The following is a 26,721-nucleotide window of genomic DNA, read 5'->3' as shown; positions in this document are numbered from 1 at the left end:
TGCAGATAAGCAGATACCTCACACTGACTTTGAGTCTCCTCAGGTGTCTAATCAGCAGCCCACAGAAATATTTCAAGGTAAGCTTGTTAATTTTGCAGTGCCGCTCTTCAAGACTGCATCAACAGAACAAAAACCTGAAGCTCATTCTTCACAGTCCCAAATGCTTGACAAATATACTACAGAACACATGAAGGCAGCTGATGAATCCATATCAAAGGTGTTAGATTGGTTTAGCAGAAGTGAAGAAATGCCATCGGTAAATATAAGGTTGGAAGAAATGAAAACGCCACCTGAACCAATAGTAGAGAACAAGCCTAAAGCTGTGATAACAGTAGATGCAAAGCCAGATATGGAGTTTTCACATATTAAAACTGATATGTTTACAAAAAGAGACCAACTGCTGCCATACGTAAACCATGAAATCCAAGGACAAGAAGAACAAGAAATCCAGTTGCAGAATATTCAAACTCAAATAAAAGAGAACAGTTATAATAAATCTGTAATTTCAGAACCAATATTTTTGGAGGAAATAAATGAAGATAAAACAAAAAATGATTTTGAGATTATTTATCCAATTTCTCAGAACATTGTCCAATGTTCCAATGATGAACAGCAGCATATCAAACTGGAGCAAGATGAAGAGTCAGAACAGCAAAGGCCATCAGTTTTAAATTTCTTTTCCAAGAAAGGAAGGGCTGGAGAAGATGAAAATGCAAATGGAGAGTCAGAAAACATTCGATCAACCTCAGAAGATGTTGACATTTTACTCATTGATAGTAACAGAAATTGTGCACAGGAGACTAAACCAAGACTAGAAGGTACTAGTTTGAATATGGAAGAATTGAAAACTTTACCAACAACTGGCACCAAAGATACAACAGGGGTTGTATCTTCCACTATTCAAAACTTTTCACCAAATCACACAACCTTTTTTGCAAATGCAGTGTTTGGAAAGTCAGCCAAGAAGGAAAATACCATTGATATGAAGTCATCTAATTACAGGTTGGAAAACAAAGGAACTAATTCAGTGACTACTGAAAGTTTGGATTCTGTGTTTCTCAACAATGTAGTAGTGCAAGACATGGACCACACCAAAACCAAAAAAGAACAATCTAATGGTGAAATAAACCAACCGAAGATAAACGAAAATGGAAAAGGTCAAGTAACTACAAGATATGAAAAGCCTTCCTTGGAAAAAGAAAGGCAAGGACCAAAAGAAAATGTACATACACCTGTCCACAATGTTCATTCATCTTTAACAGAAAGCATAGCTCTTAGCAAAACAAAGAGCCCACTTACCAAGCAGAATGAACAAGACACCAATACTTTACAATTGAAAAGAAATGTTAATGTCTCAGATTTTGAGCAAACATTGAACAATGAAGAAGATAAAACTGAGATGAATCTCCACTTAGAGGGGAATGACACAAATGTAATTCCTGCAAAAGAAAAACCATTCACTATAGTTTCAATCAAGAAAAGAACATGTACTACACCAGATAATCCTCATCTCAATCACACACAATTCACAAACCTAAAAAACTTTTGGGACAAGGGAACTAAAAGGCAGGATTACAATGATGCTCAATCAGTGCTCACAAGCACACCAGATGACAAATATCTAATGATAAAAAAAATGGCAGCAAAAACGGAACCAGAAATGTTACTGGAAGCAAAACATTTGGTGACTAAGAATCCTATACTTGTCCAGAGAGCTATAACTTTACCATCTTCAAACTTTGAAACCCCTGAAGGACTCTCTGAAAATGAAAGTATGAAAACCCAAGGGTATAGTGGACCAACTATCCAAGAAAGAATGCAACAGATACTTCAAGAGAGACAAACTCAAACTGAGAAAAGATTAAATACCAAATATTTCCCCAAGGTTCTCCCTACAGAACCTAAAGACATCAAAGTAAAATTGACAAAAGCAACTAATGCCTCAAATGAAAATGAACTTTTCCCTACTTCCAGTGATTTCAAGGAACACTGCTCCAAAATAGAGGAAGAAGCTCAAGTTAGAGCAATTTGTCAACCAAAATTAAAGGAGCAGAAAATAATTCAGGAACAAGATGAAAATGAATCTTCACCTGTTGAGAAATGGGATAAATATGAAGTTTTTCAGTCAGACCACCAATCCTTCATGGTCAGTGATGATGAATCAGTTGATACAAAAATGGCCAATTCACAACCTTTATTGGAAAACACAAGCCTAAGAAATTTACCAAGTGGACAAAATGCTGCTCATGAAATCAGAAATAATGAAGAGGAAAATATTCCAGAAAGATTACACAGCAGAATCAAGAGTAATTTAGAAGCAACTGGTATATCTTATCAGGATGAAAACTCATCGATTAGACAAAGTTTTTCCAATGAAGTGAGCAATAATGAAGAAAATCTTACTTTGTTTGCAGGACATTCCCCAGTTATAGAGGAAAGTGCCATCCCCCAGAAGAAAATGAACAAATCTGAATCGTTGGACAGCATGATCCAGGGTGTCCTGAAGCCAGCTGACATGTCTTTTGAAGAAGAGAAAATATCACTTCTTAAAACTGATAAAGACGCTAAGTATGATGAAGACATAGGACTAGTTTTGGATAAAGATAAGAGAGGTTTTGAATTACAAGACAAATTTCAATCAGAGTTGAATCTTCCATCTGGAATTACCAGGACAAGCACCTTCAAGGAAAGTGATAGTTCCACCAAGATATCCACAGAAATGTTCAAGTCAGATGTACCTTATAATCCTGATCAAGATTTTTCACCTAAAAGCTTACTTTCAAACTATTCAGAAGGCAATGACCACATGCACGCTGAAACCTGGAGAAATTCACTCAGTGAGCATCAGTGTTTAAATTTTTTTTTGACTGGCATAGTGGGCTGTTCTCTTTCTTTCTCCTTGTGATTGGTTTACATTTTCTATCCACTTATAATCAACTATATTCAAGATCAAATATTTCCATCAATCACCTTTCTTGATTTTATATCGATACTGGGTCTAACTACGGTTGCTCTGCGTGGCAATATTAGACTTCAAAAAACACTTCAGTGCAACCCTATGCTAGCCTGGTACCAGAATCAGAATAATTACATTTTCTTGTTGATTTACTATGGTGTTACAGAGGTTCACCTGGTTCCTTCTATTAAATGGGTGTGAAATACTTGTGCTACAAATCATAGGAATTAAGGTGATTCCAAAAAATGTTAACTTTTTTCTAAAATTGTTGCAGCCAGGATATTGGTGCATTTTGCTCACTTAGTGCTACAGTTGCCTCTGGATGAGAAGGTTTCAGGTTCAAGCATACTCCAAGACCTGACCTCCTTGGGCGGCGCAGTGGTTAGCACCGCAGCCTCAAACTCCAGCGACTAGGGTTCAATTCTGGGTACTGCCTGTGCGGAGTTTGCAAGTTCTCCGTGTCCAATTTCCTCCCACACCCAAAGACTTGCAGGTTGATAGGTAAATTGCCCATTATAAATTGCCCCTAGTATTGGTCAGTGGTAGGGGGATATAGGGACAGGTGGGGATGTGGTAGGAATATGGGATTAGTGTAGGATTAGTATAAATGGGTGGTTGATGGCTGGCACAGACTTGGTGGGCCGAAGGGCCTGTTTCAGTGCTGTATCTCTAAATATAAATATAAAATAATCTGAGTGGCACTTCAGTTCAAAACCTGGGTGATATTGCAATGCCTTGAGGTGTCTTCGTACAAGATGATAAATTAAAGAGCTCGCTACCGTTACCTTTTCCGCTGTTTCAAATAGACTTTAAAGATCCCATGGCACTATTATAAAAAGAACCGATTATTTCCTGTTTTGTAGCTAACATTGTTCCCTCCAAACAATACCACTAATTTTTTTTAAGAAGTTCATCTTGTTGCTATGAGTTTTTATTGTGGAATCATGAAGTATGCAGATACCATGTTTTCCTACAAAACCACACTGCAGTCCAAAATACTTGTCTTTGAAGTACCTTGGATTGTTTGAGAGATGATGGGTCAGATTTTCAAAGCCTGCTGGGGGTGGGAACTGCTGTGAGCTCGTCCTCAGAGGTTGGCACCAGGTCTTGCTGCTGCTGGAATGTGACAGTATTTTTAAAGTGCAGCCGGCAAGGAGAGAACAGGTTGGGCGCTCGTGTCCAATTAATTGCCTGTTGAGCTCATTAACACTGTCCGTTTCAGGGAAAAACTTTAAAGGCTGGGAATGGGGAAAATGCCAAGGGGGAAATAAGACAGGTTTGTGAAGACATGGAGGGTGATGAGGGCTATGGGAAGGGCTGATTAAAAGAAAGCAGAGGGAACAAATAAAGCTCAGTTGCTTCAGATGTGCCTCAGTGTGGCAAATGGTGCAGTTGGAAGAGTTGAATGTCTCAGTGGTGAGTGGCAGGAAACCAGAGAGGGACATGAGGCAACTGGCATTACTGTGGCAGCTGAGGTCGACAGGGGAAGGCCTGGTGAATGCACAAAGTCCACCTGAGGCAGTTCTGATGGGAACTGGCTGCTCTGATGTTGGACAGAGCAGCCAGGATGATCTGCAGCAGTTGCAACCTCCTGGACAGCTGGAGGCCAGAGGAGCACAGTAGGGGGCTGCAAGGGGAGCAAGGCAGTACCCAGGACATTGGGTATACAGTGCAAGAGTCAGCTACCTGGGGCGGCGCAGTGGCTAGCACCGCAGCCTCACAGCTCCAGCGACCCGGGTTCAATTCTGGGTACTGCCTGTGTGGAGTTTGCAAGTTCTCCCTGTGTCTGCGTGGGTTTTCTCCGGGTGCTCCGGTTTCCTCCCACATGCCAAAAGACTTGCAGGTTGGTAGGTAAATTGGCCATTATAAATTGCCCCTAGTATAGGTAGGTGGTAGGGAAATGTAGGGACAGGTGGGGATGTGGTAGGAATATGGGATTAGTGTAGGATTAGTATAAATGGGTGGTTGATGGTTGGCACAGACTCGGTGGGCCGAAGGGCCTGTTTCAGTGCTGTATCTCTAAAACTAAAACTACCTGAAAATAATGGAGTGCCAGTGCTGGAGGAGCCTGCGTCTATCCAGGCAGATGGTCTCTGTCCTATGTGCTCTGATCCACAATGACCTGAGGCCTCACGGACCCCATGGCAGTCATCTACCTGCAGCTATCAAGGTCTCAGGTGCTCTGAACTTCTATGCAACCAGGTCATTCCAGGGATCAGTTGTGGACTAGGGAGCATCTTTCATTTGGCATCTCATTAGGCCACCAGGCAGGTCAGGGATGCTCTTTTTAGGACGGCAGGGACTACACTGACTTTGACACAGATGGGCCTGTGCTGATGGAGGGCATTGGGTTTCACCTCCATTGCTGGATTCCCCCAGGTGCAGGGCATCATCACTTGCGCCAATGTGGCCGTGAAGGCACCCAGCGACCAGCCAGTGAGATCCATCAACAGGAAGGGCTTCCACTCCCTCAACTCCAACTAGTCCACAACAAGAGCTTCCTCTACCTGTGCACTCACTTTCCTGGCAGCTACAATGACTCCTTTGTTCTCTGCCAGTCCAGGCTGCCTCAGTCCTTCACTCCATCCCCCAGAGTGCCTGGCTGGCTCTAAGGGGACAAGGGAAATCCATTGACGACATGACTACTGATCCCTCTATGGGAGCCCCAGACAGAGGCACAGAGGTGAAAGAACTAATGCCACCTGCTCCGCAGGGCAACCACTGAGCAGACCATCCGTTTTGTGAATGGCAATTCCACTGCTGCAAAATTAGGCTCCCTTACACCTGTAGTTTTGGTGCTACAGGTGTCATTTTACTACCAAAATGATATCTGCACTGTGCACACTCACTTGGGTGAGGCCTGTGCCAAACACTATCATAGTGTTGGTGCGGGTGTTGGGACCATGCGTCGGAAGTATGCAGAGTAGGCAGGATGGTACATGCTGACTTGACACCAGTGTTGTCATTTTAGATCTCACTGCTCTAGATAATGCCCTTTCTTAACCCTGCACATGTGTTCAGCAGAAGGAAGGATCCCCCACCAGTGTTATTTAAAGGGATAGTCAATAACATGCCAGTTAGTTGCTGATTGTTTTCTATGGATTCTGTTTGAGTTTGTGGAAGTGCTGGGTGTTTTGAGGAGTTGGTTACAGTCGATGAAGTCTGCAGGGTGTGCTGTTGCACATGGAGAAGCTGTGACTGGGCACACCACTTGCTCCCAGTCATGGGTGCATTAGTTGCAATTCCCTTTGGGCTGCAGCATGACAGGGAGCTAAAGCAGAGGCAACAAGTAAGAGGACAAGTGACTCACAGGGGGAGGAGGAAAAGGGCTGTCAGCTGGAGACATCATCCAGCTGGGGCCTTCCAGGAGCACTCCTCTTATCTCCACCTAAGCCAGGAGCAGTGTGTGTGTGTCGCCTGCACCTGGCTAAGGAGGTGCTGACAGACTTCTGCCACCTCTTGTAACCAGACTTGCAGTCTCAGAGGATGGTAATGCCGTTCTTACCAGTGGTTGTGAAGGTGACAGTCACCCTGAATTTCTTTGTGTTGGGATCCTTCCAGGCTGGAGCAGGCAACATCACTAGCATCTCCCAGTTCACCATCTACTGCTGCATCAGAGAGGTGACTGATGCTCTTTATGCCAGGAGAATGGAGTTCATTGTGTTCTTTCTCTGGACAAAAAAGAAACAGGTAGATTTTGCAAATAACTTGGCGAGGATAGTCGGCTTTCCCGTGGTGCAGCATGCAATTGATAGCACACATGTGGCTTTGTGGGCACTGCATCTAAATGTTGAAATGTACCACAACTGCAAAGGTTACCATTGCTGAATGTGCAGTTGGTGTGCAACCACACTCAGCACAATATGCTGGTGAATGCCTGCTATCCTGACAGCAGTTATGAGGCTTTCATTCTGCACCAGTCTGCTGTTTCCTCAATATTTCAGCATCAAACCAGAGGTTGCCTGCTGGGCAATTGAGGGTTATCTGCTCTACACCACTCTGCAATCCAACCACACGTGGCCAGGTTGCATACAGTGAGAGCCATGCTGCTACAAGAAACATCAAGAAAACTACTGGGTTCACTAGTTTGATTCCTGGGATGAAGGGGTTATCTTGTGAGGCAAGGTTGAGCAGGTTGAAGTTTAGAAAAATTAGAGGTGATCTTGTTAAAACATATAAGATTCTGAAGGGGCTTGACAGGGTAGATGCGAAGAGGATGTTTCCCCTCGTGGGGGAATCTGGAACTAGGGGTCACAGTTTCAAATTAAGGTGTCTCCCTTTTAAAACTGAGATGATCAGGAATTTCTTCTGAGGGTCGTTAATGTTTGGAATTCTCTTCCCCAGAGAGCACTGGAAGCTGGGTCATTGAATATATTCAAGACTGAGTTACAGATTTTTGATCGATAAGGGACTCGAGGGTTTTGGGGGGCCGGCAGGAAATTGGAGTTAAGGCCACAATCAGATCAGCCATGCTTTTAATGAATGGTAGAACAAGGCTCGAGGGGCTGAATGGCAGCCTCCTCCTCCTCCTCCTCCTCCTATTATTATTGCCTTCAAAAACAGGCATGGAATTGCAATCATTTTTAGCCCCACGTATTTTTAAAGTTTCTTTTGTGAAGTTTGTTTCTGGTATCTTAACTTCTACCTTAATTTCATGTGTATGTCCCTATCATTTATTTCAGTATCTGTAAAACTTAAAAATGAAGAAATTAAGTGGGCTTCACTTACTGGTTTGCTGTCTGTGCGAATACCTCAATGTGATTGGCTGCTTACCCTCCTTGGTGTGATGACCTCATAGCTGCTGGCGATCCCTTGACTTTTTGCCAGATTCAAACTGACGTTGGGAAAGGGGAAATCCGCTTCACAGAAATTGCTAGATTTTTGTGGGCAGCTTTCTTCAAGGTCAGCGGCAAGTCACGTTGCTTCACTGCTGACCAAGAAATCCATCCCATAAAATCGTTCATGCATTTGGCCTTAGAATACTGTGTGCAGCTCTAGTCTCCATAGTACAAAAAGGATATTGGAGCTATTGAAAGGATACTGAAGAGAGCAACAAAAATGGTGGTGGGGTTGAAGGGATTGGATTATGAGTGATTATGTAATTTGGGCAGATTCTCACCGGAAAAAAGCAGGTTAAGTGTTGAAATAATTGCTATTTTTATGATTCTAGGGGGACGAGATAACATTGACCATAGTGAGCTATTTCAACTTGCCAAAACAGTAGAGACAGAGGACACAACTTGTTCTTGTAGGGTAAATTTAAAACAAATATGCAGAAACAATAGCCCTGATAATTCCAAGGCATGAAGAGACCATGCAGAAGGATTCATAGACAGGAAACCTGGAAGTGAGGGTTTCCCACATGTCCTGTCAACTTTAATGACAGGACATGTTTTAATTTTTCTCCACAGGTTTCCTGCTCAACAGCCAGCCAGATTGCCTGCATTGTAATTCAATATGCATAAACTAATAAACTTGGCACAATGTAGGAAGTATTGTATTGAATTCCTCCCAATCTGCAGATCTTTGAATCATTGAGCATTCCTTTGCCTCTGAGCAGTTTTCCTGCGGGCAGTAACCTGTCAATTCTACTCATGAGTCAGTTGAGAAGATGGCCCATGGTGACTTACTCCTCTAGGTTTTTAAAATATTTCCTCCTTTGTCCTCCTCAACCTTGTGGGTGAAATGTCTGGTTTCACCATGTGATGAATCATGAACTGCCTTCCTTCCATTTTCTGGCAAATATGTATAACACTAATCTGCATTGTGACCAAAATACCATGTCATATTTTTTATATAAAAGTAACAAAAATAGCTACCTTAAAAGATGTTTTTGGTGCTGAAACATTTTTAGCAGAGTGAAGTGAGAGTTTTTTGTAATCATCAGTGGTAAGAATGGAACTAATTCGCTTCTGTCATTCTGCATATCTGCATCAAGTGCATCCCACTCCAGTGGAGTGCAGGTAGGATGCAGAGTAAATGCCTGATACTATTATTTCTTTTTCCATTCTGATTTTAGGTCTGTAGTAGTATGTAAGGTGATAAGTAACACAAGTTCATTTGCACCACTTCTAAAACCTCCTCTTTAGCCCCTTCCCATACCAAGATGAAGAAATAGTGTCACTTCTAGTTTTAATACCTGGAGCTGATGAATCCTGAAATTATGGCATACATTGAAATTGCCTTGCATTTACCTACTACTGTGAATCTGTCTCCAGTGTTTCAAATGACCCCCAGCATTTGGTAGATCCAAATTGTGATCAGTCAGATTATACATGAAGGAAGTACCAGGCATTATGCTTTTATCTATAACTCAAAGGATCACTGTACATGCATAACACCTAACATGAGCTTATGTACCTACATGTACACAGTAGCAGTGTAAACTTTGGAGAGCTCATTGTGTGCTGAGCATAATCATGAGTAAGCTAGTGCTATTGTAAAGTAGATCTAATAACATCCAGTCCATCTATTCTGCATCAACTAGTGTCTAAAGTCACTGCAGTGGGTAAGCTGTAACTGAATAAAGATGGTGTTTTGGCACACCAAAGTGGAGGGATGCTGGTTGGATTTACCACGCTATTGAATTTTCCCTCTTAGCTGCTGTTGTGGTATAATGTTAAGTAGCAGCCATGCAATATGAGGCAGAGAGATTTTACAGCTGCTATTGAAGGTATTGGAGTAGGTAACCTCTCAGCTGGTCCAATGAGAACAGAGAATCTGAAAAAAAAAGAAAATATTTGTGTGTTATTTTAGGGGGAAAGTGAAGTGACTCTAAGCTCTGCATGTGCAGATCGCACTAATTTTTGAGACTGTGCTTCTAGTAGTTGCCATTTAGGTGACAAAGGAGTAGAATATTTTGAGAGAACCAATATTGCACGTAAAGTTAAAAAACCTTCTAGATTGCAGAAACTAACTAGTGCACCTGACCTAGCAATGCCATGCAGTCTAAAATGGCAAATGTTTTATCACTTGAGTGTAGAAATTCCCAGGGAGACAAAAATCTTGAATTCTTATTTATGGACTGACTAACTGACTCTTCAAATGTAGTATTTTTAAATTGTCAAGATTTTAAATGTTTCCATTTGTAACAGGTGAGGAAGAAGAGATGTCTCCTTTCACTTTGCAGAGAAACTCACGTACATCTGAAACTTACAAAAGTCTGCAAGATATCAATGCCATCTCAAGTGAGTGCATTCATTAATCAACTGCCCTATCCTTCCTTTCAGGACCTTCAGTTCATTAATCCTACCTTTCTCAAACTTTATCAGAAGCAGATAAATAGCATCCATGGTAAACTAATGTCATTTAGTTTGTCACATAAAGCTGAAAATTTTATGCAGACCATTAAATAGGTTTTTGCTCAATTGTATCTAGCTTATCAAATTTATGCAATATTTCAGGCTAATTTTCCTGTTTCTGTTTCCCAGAAGTCCATTTATTTTTGAAAAATAGTAAATTTTTCGTAGTTTTTAACCTTGGAAATGGGAGCAATTTTACCCCAAAATATACTCATTGAATTTAATTTGCAACTGCGAACTGTTTCCCTTTTAAAGTGAGCATGATTCTGTGAACCCTTACACCTAGTGAAAGTTGTGCTAGAAGACAGGGCACAATTAAGATAGTGTTACTATATTTAGTTGTGATTCTCCAAACTACAGTCCCACTGAGTGTGGTTCTCTGCTGGAAGCATGAGATTGTTGAGGCATTATCTGCCTCACTATCAGTTATTGGAAACTTGTTCAATAACAAATGCAAATTCTGTTTTCACAAAATTAAGTTGCAGCTAGTGACAGCACAACCCACGCTAAAGAATAGTAAACTAGAAGTACATTACAGCAAAAAGGGTTTCTTGTCCTGTATAAACCTTCCTTTATTAAAGTAAATATCTTATGCATTAACTGATGAAATATGAGGATTCCTTTTATACAAGCCAAGAGTAGCAATATCATTCTGTTTCTCTTGTATTCTTGGTGAAGGTTGAAGTGATTGACATTCCGCCCAGACATTCGTTTGTTATAGTCATACAGCACAGAAACAGGCCCATCGGGTCTGTGCTGGCCATCCAGCACCTACCTATTCTAATCCCATTTTCCAGCACTTGGCCCGATGCCTTGTATGCGATGGCGTTTCAAGTGCTCATGTAAATACTACTTAAATGTTGTGAGGGTTCCTGCCTCTACCACCTCTTCAGGCAGTGTGTTTCAGATTCCAACCACCCTCTGGGTGAAAAAAGTTATCCTCAAATCCCCTTTGAACCTCCTGCACCTTACCTTAAATCTATGCCCCCTGGTTATTGACCCCTCCGCTAGGGGAAAAAGTTTCTTCCTATCTAATCTATCAATGCCCCTCATAATTTTGTATACCTCGATCAGGTCCCCCCTCAGTTTTCTCTGCTCTAAGGAAAACAACCCTAAGGGAAAGAGTAGGCAGGGAGCAGAGGATTAAAGCAAAGGGACTGGTGGTCTGAGGTGCATTTGTTTTAATGCAAGGTGTAGTAGGTAAGACAGATGAACTTAGGGCTTGGATTAGTACCTGGGAGTAAGATGTTATTGCTATGACTGAGACTTGGTTGAGGGATGGGCATGATTGGCAACTAAATATCCCAGGATACCGATGCTTCAGGCGGGATAGAGAGGGAGGTAAAAGGGGTGGAGGAGTTGCATTACTGGTCAAAGAGGATATCACAGCTGTGCTGAAGGAGGGCACTATGGAGGACTCGAGCTGTGAGGCAATATGGGCAGAACTCAGAAATAGGAAGGGTGCGGTAACAATGTTGGGGCTGTACTACAGGCCTTCCAACAGCGAGCATGAGATAGAGGTACAAATATGTAAACAGATTATGGAAAGATGTAGGAGCAACAGGGTGGTGGTGATAGGAGATTTTAATTTTCCCAACATTGACTGGGATTCACTTAGTGTTAGAGGTCTAGATGGAGCAGAATTTGGAAGGAGCATCCAGGAGGGTTTTCTAGAGCAGTATGTAAATAGTCCAACTCGGGAAGGGGTCATACTGGACCTGGTGTTGGGGAATGAGCCCGGCCAGGTGGTTGAAGTTTCAGTAGGGGACTACTTTGGGAATAGTGATCACAATTACGTAAGCTTTAAAATACTCATGGACAAAGACGAGAGTGGTCCTAAAGGAAGAGTGCTAAATTGGGGGAAGGCCAACTATACCAAAATTCGGCAGGAGCTGGGGAATGTAGATTGGGAGCAGCTGTTTGAAGGTAAATCCACATGTGATATGTGGGAGGCTTTTAAAGAGAGGTTGATTAGCGTGCAGGAGAGACATGTTCCTGTGAAAATGAGGGATAGAAATGGCAAGATTAGGGAACCATGGAGGACAGGTGAAATTGTGAGACTAGCTAAGAGGAAAAAGGAAGCATACATAAGGTCTAGGCGGCTGAAGAAAGACGAAGCTTTGAAAGAATATCGGGATTGTAGGCGCAATCTAAAATGAGGAATTAAGAGGGCTAAAAGGGGTCATGAAATATCTTTAGCAAACAGGGTTAAGGAAAATCCCAAAGCCTTTTATTCATATATAAGGAGCAAGAGGGTTGGCCCACTCTAGGACAAAGGAGGAAAGTTATGCGTGGAGTCAGAGAAAATGGGTGAGATTCTAAACGAGTACTTTGCATCGGTATTCACCGAGGAGAGGGACATGACGGATGTTGAGGTTAGGAACAGATGTTTGATTACGCTCGGTCAAGTCAGCATAAGGAGGAGGGAGGAATTGTTGGGTATTCTAAAAGGCATTAAGGTGGACAAGTCCCCAGGTCCGGATGGGATCGATCCCAGGTTACTGTGGGAAGCGAGAGAGGAAATAGCTGGGGCCTTAACAGATATCTTTGCAACATCCTTAAACACGGGTGAGGTCCCGGAGGACTGGAGAATTGCTAATGTTGTCCCCTTGTTTAAGAAGGGTAGCAGGGATAATCCAGATAATTATAGACCGGTGAGCCTGACGTCAGTGGTAGGGAAGCTGCTGGAGAAGATACTGAGGGATAGGATCTATTCCCATTTGGAAGAAAATGGGCTTATCAGTGATAGGCAACATGGTTTTGTGCAGGGAAGGTCATGTCTTACCAACTTAATAGAATTCTTTGAGGAAGTGACAAAGTTGATTGATGAGGGAAGGGCTGTAGATGTGATATACATGGACTACAGTAAGGCGTTCGATAAGGTTCCCCATGGTAGGCTGATGGAGAAAGTGAAGGCGCATGGGGTCCAGGGTGTACTAGCTAGATGGATAAAGAACTGGCTGGGCAACAGGAGACAGAGAGTAGCAGTGGAAGGGAGTTTCTCAAAATGGAGACGTGTAACCAGTGGTGTTCCACAGGGATCCGTGCTGGGACCACTGTTGTTTGTGATATACATAAATGATTTGGAGGAAAGTATAGGTGGTCTGATTAGCAAGTTTGCAGACGACACTAAGATTGGTGGAGTAGCAGATAGTGAAGGGGACTGTCAGAGAATACAGCAGAATATAGATAGATTGGAGAGTTGGGCAGAGAAATGGCAGATGGAGTTCAATCAGGGCAAATGCGAGGTGATGCATTTTGGAAGATCCAATTCAAGAGTGAACTATACAGTAAATGGAAAAGTCCTGGGGAAAATTGATGTACAGAGAGATTTGGGTGTTCAGGTCCATTGTTCCCTGAAGGTGGCAACGCAGGTCAATGGAGTGGTCATGAAGGCATATGGCATGCTTTCCTTCATCGGACGGGGTATTGAGTACAAGAGTTGGCAGGTCATGTTACAGTTGTGTAGGACTTTGGTTCGGCCACATTTGGAATACTGCGTGCAGTTCTGGTCGCCACATTACCAAAAGGATGTGGATGCTTTGGAGAGGGTGCAGAGGAGGTTCACCAGGATGTTGCCTGGTATGGAGGGCGCTAGCTATGAAGAGAGGTTGAGTAGATTAGGATTATTTTCATCAGAAAGACGGAGGTTGAGGGGGGACCTGATTGAGGTGTACAAAATCATGAGAGGTATAGACAGGTTGGATAGCAAGAAGCTTTTTCCCAGAGTGGGGGATTCAATTACTAGGGGACACGAGTTCAAGGGGAAATGTTTAGGGGGGATATGCGTGGAAAGTTCTTTACGCAGAGGGTGGTGGGTGCCTGGAACGCGTTGCCAGCGGAGGTGGTAGACGCGGGCACGATAGCGTCTTTTAAGATGTATCTAGACAGATACATGAATGGGCAGGAAGTAAAGAGATACAGACCCTTAGAAAATAGGCGACAGGTTTAGATAGAGGATCTGGATCGGTGTAGGCTTGGAGGGCCGAAGGGCCTGTTCCTGTGCTGTAATTTTCTTTGTTCTTTGTTCTTTTCCGTCTCTCGTCATAGCTGAAATGCTCCAGCCCAGGCAACATCCTGGTGAATCTCCTCTGCACCCTCTCCAGTGCAATCACATCCTTCCTTTAGTGTGGTGCCCAGAACTGTACACAGTACTCCAGCTGTGGCCTAACTAGCGTTATATACAGCTCCATCATAACCTCCCTGCTCTTATATTCTGTGCCTCGGCTAATAAATGCAGGTGTCCCATATGCCTTCCTAACCACCTTATCTACCTGTGCTGCTGCCTTCAGTGATCTATGGACTTGTACACCAAGGTCCATCTGACCTTCTATACTTCCTAGGGTCCTACCATCCATTGTATATTCCCTTGCCTTGTTAGTCCTCCCAAAATGCATCACCTCACACTTCTACTTTGCTTTACTTAATGCAGAGAAGTACTGGAAAGATATCATCCCCTAACCCAGTTGTTTTAAATTTTAATGCTTCTGTTTACTTTGCCTAGTTGGCTGTATTGTTGAAACATTAGTGGTGTAAATACAGTTTTTTATTATATTGCTGTCTAACAGTGCCAAATACCTTGGACTCTACAAACAAAGAAATGGTCCTCAGTGCTGACGATGGTAAATACATTGCTTTTGTTCATATACATTTTTTAATAATGTGTTAAATACCAGACTTATACAATTAAAGTCACTAATCAAATAAATTATCCAGGGGAACTGCACTATTTTATCACACTCGCATTTATAATAGCTGAACTTAAATCCTGCTAAAAGTAATGGTTGCTCTCACTCTTGCTCTGACTCTGAGAAATGAGTTTTGAGCAATCTTCACCTTGCACATTGTGATGGGAGTCTGTAGCACAAAATTAAGCACGGCGTGATGATAAATATGGGTCCAGATTTTTAAAGGCCGCTGGCAGCTGGTGCGTGCATGATTTTGTTAGTCACGTGGTGAGGGGTGTGGGTGATTCCCACTGTTCAACTCCCACCTGACTGCAGCAAGTGTTTTTTGTTATTAGGGTTTAACCCCTTGGTGTTTTATTTGTCAAATAAACAGACAGTGACGGGTTTTCTTGTAGGTTTAAAACAGAAGATTAATTGTTTTATTGAGCAATATGCCTTATCCCCAAATTGTCGCAACTGCATCCACTTGTACGTACACACACACACACACACCGATCGAAAGGAAATGGGGTAAGTGGCTCTCAGTTGAGGTAGGGTATCTGGGTTTATGGTAAACTTGTTGAATTTTCTCGGAATACTCGTTGATTGCAGGTGTGAGGTGTTTTAGATTTCTCTCTTTGTTAAAAGTTCAGTTTGAAGACAGAGGACTGCTTCCAATTTCACTGCTGCATAAGTTAAAAATGCAGAATTTAACAGCAGGGTGCCTCCTTCTGGATTGCTGGATCTTCTCCCAGCCCTTGGCTGGACAAACTGTTTGGTAAATCTTCTTTCTGGGTATTTGTCTGTCTGTCTCTGTCTGTCACTAAGGGTCTGAAGTTCTGTTAAATAAATTCTGATAAATATCTGGTTGTTCAAGATAATAGGCTGAACAGGTGCTGGGTGTTAATTAATTGTATTCAAGTATGTGCATACAAAGAAACAGCCAGCACTGGCTGGTGGTGCTGTTTGGAGAGCAGAAGTAAGCTCTATGACCAGCAATAAACAACCTACACCAAAGCATCCTAGTCTCAGTCTCTTCTTCACTAACAGGCTTGGAGATTTCTCTTAACGTCTGTCTCTGTCTTATCTGTATCTGTCTCTCATCTCTCACTGTCCTATCTTCTCTCTCCGTCCTCTCTCTCTCTCTCTCTGCTCTCTGTCCTCTCTCTCTCTCTGCTCTCTGTCCTCTCTGTCCTCTCTCTCTCTCTCTCTCTCTCTCTCTCTCTCTCTCTCTCTCTCTCTCTCTCTCTCTCGTTCTCTGTTCTCTGTTCTCTGTTCTCTGTTCTCTGTTCTCTGTTCTCTGTTCTCTCTCTCTCTGCTCTCTGTCCTCTCTCTCTCTGCTCTCTGTCCTCTCTCTCTCTCTCGCTCTCTGTTCTCTCTCTCTCTCTCTCTGCTCTCTGTTCTCTCTCTCTCTCTCTCTCTGCTCTCTGTTCTCTCTCTCCAGTGCACTGTCGCTGTCTTGTCTGTGTCTCTCTCTGTCTCTCTTTGTCCTGTCCATCTGTCCCTTGCTTTCTCTTCTGTCATCTGTCTTTGGCGCGCTCTCTCTCTCTCTGTTGTGCTCGCTGTCTACCCGCTGCCTCGTGCTCTTGGTCTTTCTCGCTGACACATTTGTTTGGCTGGATTTTGGAAGTGCATTCTCTGGAGCTTAATGAAATATAGTATGCTTCATAATATGTTTATGAAATTATTTTATATGCTGTTTCATTAAAATGATTGTTTTCCACTGAAAGTTATGTTTATACTTGTTTAGTTTACAGTATTCCAATCTCCCCAGAAAACACAACTTTGCAGTCAAAAAGAATGAAACGGTTGAGCAAGTCCGTACCTGCATTTCCAGAGGTAAGGAAAACATGGTTAGTAACGTCAGTATTTTTTTTTTACGTTCACTGTCATTTGGCATTCATTAACCCCAGTTATGTGGTCTTTATCTCATAACTACACCAACTGCTGTTGCAGGATATGGAGGGTAGACTCCTTTTTATGAATTGTGAGCAAGACTTTGAGAGATCATATTAACCATCTCCCACCTGTCCCCAAGCCAACCCAACCCATCCCACATACGAGTGGGTGAGGGTTATGGCAGCAATTATTGGGGTATGAGACTGCTCCTCCATGGAGAAGTGGGACTGTTTATATTTAAATTGTGCTCTCCGTGCAATTTGAAGGCTAATTTTTAAATTCACTACTGCTGTGCAGATTTCCCAGGGGTTGAGAAATCCAGCAGTGAAAGGGAGGTGGGAGTTGCTGGCTCATAAGGCATTTTCAGCACTACTTGTGTACCAGGAGGAGCAAAGCCTTTGGCCTCCACCCTGCAATCACATCCTGTCTCTTTCCACGCCCCCTCCATCCCAACCACCCCTGCACTCTCGCATACCCCCGCACTCTCTCACCAACGCCCTCCCCCCCCCCCCCCCCCCACTCTCACCCGCACTCCCGCACTCTCTCACACGCCCACACTTGCTCTCACTCTCCTGTCACTGTTTTTAACAACCAGCTGCCAGGCAGGAAACTGAACAAATAACTGATGTGACCCTGCAATCGAGTTTGGAGGGCTCACCCTACAACGGCCTTGCCAGGTTTTTAGGCCTCGCCCGCAGCCTCCCAGAAATATCAAGACCTCTGTTTCTGAAATGGGAATGTATCTAATTTCTCATAGTGAAGGGTTCTATCATGTAGTCTCTTGAGTACTAATACTACTTTCTTTCTCACCATGTTTCACCCCTGCCCCCGCCCCCCTGACATCGTATTCCCATTTCATAACAATACCAACATGGGATGGAAATGACAATCACACTACAAGGAACAAATTACAATGGGAATTTATTTCCATCAGTGCTGCAAATATTTGGGTTGATTTGGTATCAAGTCCTCCAACTGGAGATGAAGGATGGAACACGGTGGGCCATCTTCCTGCTACTTGATTGTCGGGACCTGCATCAATTCTCACTTAGTTTAAAAAAAAAAAAACTTTTCAACTCAGTAAGTTTCATAACCTGTGTCAAATTTGTTTTTTTTTAATATATTCTCAAATGTTTTAGAATCCACAGGAATTAACTTTCAGGTTTGGGAATAAGCAGTGGGTTTGCAGTTTAATCTCGTCAGCAAATGTCGACTAAAATGGGTATATTTCCAAAAGCTTTACCATGTGGTTAAATGTCAATTTTAAAAATTGAATACATGACCACAAACGTTTGAGTGCTTTCACAGCTGGAACACCTAGTTTTATTCAGATTGAAGTAAACTTCTAATCCTTGGTTGGGGCACAATTACAAGTGAATAAATTGTTTTTCTCCTTCCTATTAGAATATCAGATTATAATAGTTTAGGTGAGCAAGACCACAAGACAATAAAAAAGGCTGTGACCTGCTGAAATAGCACACATTCTACAAAATTAATGAATATTTCCTTCTTTTGAAGCTCATGGGTTCTGTCTGAATCAGGACTAACTGTAGCTTTCTGTTTATGGTTAGCAATCACTCCTATTGGGAGTAAACAAGTGATGATAGAAAGTGAAATAATACTAAACTAGTGCGATTACTATGAGCTATTGTGGTAAATTATTCACCTGAGGTTATTAAAAATAATGTATGTGTCTGGACAATGATTCACCACTGTTTTATTTTAATCAATATTTAAATAATAATTGTGCCTTATTTGATTATTGAAAGTCGATGGCATGAAACTGCTTATTTCTGGATACTCCAATGCCAAATAATGTCATATCAGAATGAAATGTAGGCAGTTGGAAGGGTTTTTTTTTAAAAAAAGAAAGCTGTTCAAATTAGATTAAATATTACTAATTATTTACAACTTAGTCAATTGGTAACTCAGAACTTGCGTATTGCCAAAAAAAGCGACATGCTGCCGAAGCTTTTTGGCTTGCACTCATCAGGAGAGATGCAAGAATGCCGAATTTTCAAGATTGCCGATCAGGCCAATCTTATACACCTTGCACATCTTATTGTGCTGCATCCCGCGCTCAGATTCACCTTAGGGCGGCACAGTGGTGCAGTGATTAGTACCGCAGCCTCACAGCTCCAGCGACCCGGGTTCGGTTCTGGGTACTGCCTGTGCGGAGTTTGCAAGTTCTCCCTGTGACCGCTTGGGTTTCCACTGGGTGCTCCAGTTTCCTCCCACAGCCAAAGACTTGTAGGTTGATGGGTAAATTGGCTATTGTAAATTGCCCCTAGTGTAGGTAGATGGTAGGGGAATGGTGGGGATGTGGTAGGGAATATGGGATTAATGTAGGATTAGTATAAATGGGTGGTTGTTGGGCAGCACAGACTTGGTGGGCCGAAGGGCTTGTTTCAGTGCTTCATCTCTAAATAAATAAATTTTGAAATGGACCTGTCTAATGAACTTCCTTTCTTTGACATGTTAGTTGAGAAATCCACTGATGGGTCTCTTCTACTGGCTAACGCAAGCCTACCTTCACTGGTCAATACGCGCGTTGGGATTCCTACAGCTGCACGCGCTATAAGATTAGCCTTATTGGCAATTTCATAATTAGGGCTTGAGCCATTTGCTCATAGTGCAAGCTTGCCGCGAAATAGGGCCCATCAAAGTTATCCTGCAGAATAATGGCCACCCCAATCAGATCATTGCTCGTTGTGTATCGCGCATACTCACAAATGGGCCTAAGGCCGCCACATTCGGACCTGAAAAGTGCCCAGTCTACCTCAAGTTACCCTGGAAGGATACGATATCTCAAAAATTTGAGCTACAGGTGAAGCTAGCAGTTTCACACTGCTACTATGCAGTAGCCACAAAAGTGGTATTTTCCACTAACAGGATGTTGCCATCAAGCCAAAAAGACATTCTGCCTACCACACAAATGAATAATGTGGTATATGAATTCCAGTGCCAGTGCAATGCCAGGTACGTAGGCTGTATATCCCAACAACTGGCAGATCGTATCAAACAGCATGTCCCTTCGGCTGTTCGCAATAAGCAGAGTCCTGACCGTACTCAACCAGCCCGTACTTGCAAAACTCAGAACACAATGTCTAACGTTAAATGTGATATCACAATTGGATAGCACTTACTGAACAATTCCGAGTGTAATTCTTAACCTTTAAATCGGTTGATAGTGTGCTATCAGTCGGGCTCACAATGTGGCTCACTTACGCTTGCTAGAAGCTACATATATTCATGCGCAGCGACCTGTCCTCTGCAGGCAAAAGGAACATGTCCAGGCATTGCACCTTTATTTGAATTAAACAAAGTATGGGGGACAATAGTTCCCTGGTGCATGGTTGAGGCGTTGCCATGAAGAAATCAGAGTCGATTTGCCAACCAATCAGTACCCTTTTCTCATGCAGTTTAAATTGTTGCTCACTTTGAAATTTGGCATTCTTGCATCTGTCCTGGTGAGTGCAAAACAAAAAGCTTAGATAGCATGTCTCTTTTTCAGCAATATTTATAATTTATAATATATTTATAATTTTTAATTTGTAATTTATAATTTTCCTTATTGAGATTAAGCAAAAAGATATATGGAACTTTGGTCTTGTTCTTCAGTAATTCTCTGCTCTTTAGCATACCAGAGATCCAGTATAGCACTCTTTCTTAGAGCATGCCAGATTATGTTGGTATTGAAAAGCAATTGACAACAGATAATTTATTATGGAATTCTGTAGAATGCTGATGCAGACTCAATGTCGGAAAGCAGCTTCCAGATGGACAAGTATGGGACAATCGCAAGCTCTCTAACAAACATTAGCAGCTCTTCAGGCATGGCATCAAGATCCTCTGTATGTAAAACGTTTTGTGTGATTCCATTATAATGCTTTTACTAACATCATCTCAACAACTAGGGCTTTGTTTGTTCTTCCCAACCTCACCCTCGTTCCCACCCACATAAATTGATATCCCTGCCATGTTGTCGTATGCACTAACTGTGTTTCAAATGGAACTTAGATATAAAAATCCTGATGGAGCCATTGAGCAGAGGGCATGTGTTTACCCACTGAGAACGGCAGGTTGTGATAGTTCCTCAATAATTACTAAGTGTCTACAGCACAGAGATGGCCTATTTGGCTCAACTGGTCTGTGCTGGCGTTTATGCTCTCCTCGAGACTCCTGCCATTCTTCTTCTAACCTTAACAGCATATCTGTTTATTCCTTTTCTATCACATGCTTATCTAGCTTAAATGCACCTATTCTATTTGCCTGAACTACTCCTTGTGCCTGGGAGATTCACATTTTTACCACTCGGATAAAATCGTTTCTCCTGCATTCCCTATTGGATTTATTGGTGACTATCTTATATTTATGGGTCCTAGTTTTGATCTCCCTTACAGATTGAAACATACCCATACATCCACCCTATTAAACCCTTTCATCATCTTAAAGACCTCTATCAGATCAGGTCTCACCTTCTCTCTTTTTCCAGAGAAAAGAGTCCCAGCCTGTTCAGTCTCTCCTGATCAGCTCAATTCTGGTTGAGAGGGGAAGTGAAGAGGAAAATAATACTGTCAAAGAGAATATGAGCATAGAATGACAGTCAACATAAAAGGGAAACCAAACATCATCTACTGGCATGTAAATAGTAAGTGGGGTGAGGCCTATGTGGGACAAAGAGGGTGATATATGCTTGGAGGCACATTGTAAGGCTAGAATACTTAATGAGTACTTTGTATTGGTGTTTACTAAGAGGATGTTGACAAAATATCAGTAGATGTGGGGATGTAGAGGTAATGGATGCGGTGAAAATTGATGAGCAGAATGTACTAGAAAGGCTGGCTATGCTTAGAGTGGATAGGCAAGATTTCCTTTCCGGGAGGGAAAACCTATGTCGAGATCAGTTCCGGGTCCTGAACCCACCCCCACAATCACTGGCTCTGATTTTGATGGAGGTGCCCCCTTAATTGGCCACCAAACCTGTCTCCAAGCCAATTAGCGGCCACAGGGGCAGGAATGGAGGGGAGACCGTGCAAATGCGGGCCTGATTTAAGCAGACCATGGTAGCCATTACTGTGGCTGCAATTTTATTGCATTACCTGCTGTTGGAAAGATGCCTCAGGAGAGGCAGAAACTTGGAATCTGGGAAAGGGCAGCCCCACAATTCACAGATGGCAACCTAGAGGTCCTCCTTGAGGCCTGAGGGAGAGGAGGGTGGTCCTCTTCCCAGAGGGTGGCAGGAGGATGCTATTCTCTCAGACCAAGCAGACCTGGGTGAAGGTATGATGCGCAGAAACTGGGTGCAGTATGGGAAGAGGTTCAATGACCTTATTTGTGCTGGAAAGGTAAGTGCAGTGTCAAACCTTCAGGACAGTCCTTTGGGTATTCGCCCTCCAGCAGACACAACAGCTGAGGGACTGAGGGCGCATGCTGCTCCTGAACATGGGAGGAATGTGTATCCAGGGCACTTACTGATCCCTCAGAATGGCTCAGAGCCATAGTGCTGTTGAGGCCTTGCCAGCACTGAAACATGCACCCTTCAATGAATTGGAGCAGCTGGCATTGGTCATAGTGGCCAGCAGAGCCTTACCTTGCTCTTTCGTTCCTGCAGGCGAAACAGGCTCATAATGCCTGTGGGAGGGCCCAGCTGGAAGGAGGGGTTCCATACCTGCATGTTATCACCGCTATGGAGGAGGGAGCCATGGACATCACTATGGTCGCTGACAAAGAGCAAATTGGTCAAGGGGAAATGGGCTTTCATGGTGGAGATCGTGATTAGAGAGTGCAAAGCATTCATTAAGGGAGTGCATTGTACTCCAGCCTGTCTGACAGCATAACAAAGACTAAGTTGCATTGGGAAGCCTCAGCACATGCAGAGGCTTCTGCTCTCCAAGGCTAGTTCTCGTGATCTCTTCTTGTGTCTCCCACAGGTGCAGATGCCGAGGCAATTAGACCAACTCCCTCACCATCACCAGGCCAAGCGCAGCCACAGCAAAGCTCAGACAAAGCACCATCACACCTTACAAGTATAGCCTCCACCAGCACAGATAGTCACCTAGGTGAGGTCCTTGCACACTGTTAGATAGGGTGGCACTGGCTGATGAGCATAACACTAGCACAGTGGCGCAGTGGTTAGCACCGCAGCCTCACAGCTCTAGCGACCTGGGTTCGGTTCTGGGAACTGCCTGTGCAGAGTTTGTAAGTTCTCCCTGTGACCGTGTGGGTTTCCTCCAGGTGCTCCGGTTTCCTCCCACATACCAAAGACGTGGGTTGATAGGTAAATTGGCCATTGTAAAAAAAAAAAAATTGCCCTTAGTGTAGGTAGGTGGTCGGAGAATTGAGGAAAGGTGGCGATGTGAGAGGGAAAATAGGATTAATGTACGATTAGTATAAATGGGTGGTTGATGGTCAGCGGGAACTCGGTGGGCCGAAGACCTTGTTTCAGTGCTGTATCTCTCTATGACTAGCGTGTAGGAGGAGGTGCCAGAGGCATAGGCAGCTATCTTTTGGAGGATGGAGGACAGACTCGGCCCTGCTCAGCTGGCCACAGACGAGGACACTCAGGAATCACAGGAAAGGAGGCTGTACCTACAAGCAGCAACAGATGTGCTCCCACATGTCTCAGTTCCCTGAGGCAGTGCATAGTCAAGGGCTAAGAATGGAGTAGTTCATCAACCTCGTGTGTGACTATGAATCAGGGCTTTGAACACATGAGCTCCTCCATTTGAGAGTGACCGACCTCATGGAGAGTCATATGCAGCAGCATTTGGAAGTGCATGCAGGAACAGTGCACTGTCGTCCACATGATCCATACCACATTGTGTAGCCTTGAACAGTCTGGTGCTAATGGCGCAGGGATGCCTAGAGGAGATGTCAGTTGCACCCCGGCTGGTAGCCCCATCCAGCTATCTGGAGCACCAGCCAAGGGCTGAGGTAGTCCCCAAGGAGGATAAGAGTGCCACCCTGCATGGAGCACATCATCAGTGGCCTCCTTGGCCCTTCTCACTGAGGGAGCATTTGTGCAGTGGGGCCCCATGACAGAGGCTGCTCCTCCAGTAAAGCAGGTGCAGCAGCCTCTGGTGATCCCACCAACAAGGACAATCACCACATGCATCTGAGCCGCAAGTTGAGACGAGTGAGCAGGCTGCCTCTACCTCCTCTGAGGCCGCAAAGGGAGCACGGTTTAGAAGTGTCCGAGAGCAGAGGTTACTGTGTCGGGCAAAATACTGAGTGGGTCACTTGGCTCCCTTTCACTTGTAAATGTGCACTTTTTGTCTTTGGAGGACCATGTAAATATTGACACACTAAGCCAAACCTGAGCCTCCTTTTACTAACGGTACAGGAGAAGAGAGATGAAGTGGTGAAAGGGATCAGGGGTTGGTGAATGGTGACAGTGAAACCTTTGGGGAGATATGCATCCTTCATTGGCGAGAGACTTGAGCTGCTCCAAGCTGCATTTTCAATGGAAGTGTTCTCACAGATAGCTCAAAGTGAGTTCCATACCATGCCGTTCATCCTGGGTCAGAGGTGCTCAGATGAAATGAACTTGAATCAGATGATCCCTGATGTTGATGGCATCCTGATGAGATCCTCGGCCCAGCCCCAGCCCTGGCCATCGCCTTGTGTAGCCGGGGCACCTCTGTGCTGCTCCTCCTGCTGCTGCTCCTCCTCCCTCTGAGCTGTGTCCGCCCAGTGCTTCTCCATCTTCAAGGTACACACCTCTCTGCAGGGCCACGTTATGGAGAGCACAGCAGAACACCACCATGAGCAAGACCCTTGTATGAGTGTACTGCGGAGTGCCACCCGACTGGTCCAGGGACCAGAACCGCATCTTTAGAAGGCCGATGCCCTGCTCTATGTTGTCAGAGTGAGCAGAAGGATTTGGGTGTAGGGCCTCTGCCTTAGGTTCTTGTAGAGTGGCGAGTAGCATCTCTTCAAGGGATATCCCTTGTTCCCTAGAATCCATCCATAGAGTTTGGGGGACGGTGGAGGAGTGAAGAGCTGCAGCAGCCTGGACTGCTGGAGGATGAAGGAGTCATGGAAACTGCCAGGAAAGCATATGCGCGCAAGCTCTTGTGGTCACAGACCAGTTGAACATTGAGGGAGTGGAAGCCCTTCCTGCTGATGAATCTGACTGGCTGGTCACTAGTTGTCTTGATGGCCACACAGGTGCAGTCAATGATGCCCTGCATCTGGGGAATCCAGCAATGGAGGTGAAAATCACTGCCTGCGAGGCTGCATCTGTCTGGAATTGAATGTGCTGTCCAGCTCCCGCAAACAGGGCATCAATGGCCTGAGATGCAGTGGTGTGAACTGCTTGCAAGATGCCACCAAAGTCTGCAGCTGATTCTCGGAAGGATTCAGAAGCGAAGAAGTTCAAGGCCACAGTGACTTTGATGGCTACTGGCAGGACATGGTGAGCAGTGCTGGGAGGTGTGAGCTCTTCAGCGACAAGGGCACAGATGTCTGATCATCTTCCTGGAGAGTTGCAGTCTCCTGCAGCACTGGTTCTCTGTCTTCTCAAGCTAGCTTTATCTTTGGCAGTAGATCTTATCCTGAGGGTATGGCCTCTCTGTCCTTCTGGACCCTCATCCTTCTCTTCTGTGCTTCTGATGCCCAAGGCTCTGCCTTACCTTTGGAGGGTTTTGTTCCTCATTGCCACTGGATCCAAAATCTGAGAGTTTTGTCCCCATTGCCAGCTGCTGGTGCCTTGTGCTCAGATGGCCCCCCCCCCCCCCCCAATTGTGTTTGGGAGCCTTGCCACCTCCTTTTATGGCCCTGCGATGCCAGCAAGTTGACGATTCCCTGTACTGCCTGAGCTCTTGCTACCCATTCTCCCCATAGCCTGCACTGACCCAATGGCACTTCTATGCCAATGGCTGTGTCCCTCTCTGCAACATTCACCCTTTTCATGGGGCCCACCTAATTCCTGGCCGTGCCTGGCTCCCCGCTGTTTGTCTGCCCCCTGCACCTGGTCTGCCCTGGACCCAGTGGGTAGCCCTTGAACTCCCATCAAAAATAAATATGCCCCTCAATGAGCTCTTAATGAGTTCTTTAACAATTATAATTGCCGTGGTTCAATGATCAGGTGGGATTTCGAGTGCCCTGCACTGATTTTTTTTTTTTATACGTGTAAATGTCTCCAGTGTTTTAATAGAGTAAAATTTTAAGATTTGTCAGTTGACTGCAACAGGACATAGGTAGGCTAGCAGAATAGGCAGACAAGTGGCAGATGGAATTTAATATGGAGAAGCACTTTGGCAAAAGGGATAGGTTACGGCAATATAGAGTTAATGGCACAGTTCTAAAGAGTGTGCAGGGACAGACGGAACGGGGGGTTCATGTGCATGCTCTTTGAAGGTGGCAGGACATAGTGTGAGAATAGTTAGCAAAGCATATGCGATCTTGGCCTTCATAAATAGAGGTATTGAGTACAAAAACAGTAAGTTATACTGGACTTTGATAACACTGTTTAGGCCACAACTAGAGAATTGTGTCCAGTTCTAGTCAGCACATTTTTGGAAGGGTGTGAGGAGATTACCAGAATGGTTCCAGGGATGAGGGATTTTAGCTGTAACGTTGGGTTGGGGAAGTTGGGGTTGCCCTCCTTGGAGATTTGATAGAGCTGTAGAAGATTATGACAGGTTTAGGTAAAGTAGACAAAGAAAAGCTGTTCCCATTAGCTGATGGTACAAGTATTGGGGAACACAGTTTTAAGATTTTGGGTAGGAGATATGGGGGGATGTGAGGAAGAACCGTTTTGCTCAGCAAGTGGTAATGACCTGGAAGGCGCTGTCTACAAGGGTGGTGGAAGTGGAGATGATCAATAATTTCCGAAGCAAGTTGGATGGGCACTTGAGGGAAATATACTTTCAGGGCTACGGCGATAGAGCAG

At 44.1% G+C, this 26,721-nt stretch overlaps 1 protein-coding gene across 12 annotated transcripts in view; it reads left to right on the top strand.

Moving 5' to 3' along the window:
• sytl2a (synaptotagmin-like 2a) overlaps positions 1-26,721 on the top strand; it is an 84,479-nt gene that overhangs the window by 17,392 nt on the left and 40,366 nt on the right. For 4 of the 12 annotated variants that reach the window (XM_068033943.1, XM_068033942.1, XM_068033937.1 and 1 more), the window contains 5 exons: positions 6-2,837; positions 10,051-10,143; positions 14,826-14,879; positions 16,675-16,763; positions 20,564-20,677. In XM_068033943.1, coding sequence (XP_067890044.1) covers positions 6-2,837; positions 10,051-10,143; positions 14,826-14,879; positions 16,675-16,763; positions 20,564-20,677 — 3,182 coding nt within the window. The remainder of the gene's footprint in view (positions 1-5; positions 2,838-10,050; positions 10,144-14,825; positions 14,880-16,674; positions 16,764-20,563; positions 20,678-26,721) is intronic. The other 8 variants (XM_068033945.1, XM_068033947.1, XM_068033948.1 and 5 more) reach the window with 6 other exon arrangements.

This window comes from Heterodontus francisci, chromosome 6, assembly GCF_036365525.1.
Source record: "Heterodontus francisci isolate sHetFra1 chromosome 6, sHetFra1.hap1, whole genome shotgun sequence".
NCBI lineage: Eukaryota > Metazoa > Chordata > Chondrichthyes > Heterodontiformes > Heterodontidae > Heterodontus > Heterodontus francisci.
This window is presented reverse-complemented; position numbering and strand designations above follow the sequence as displayed.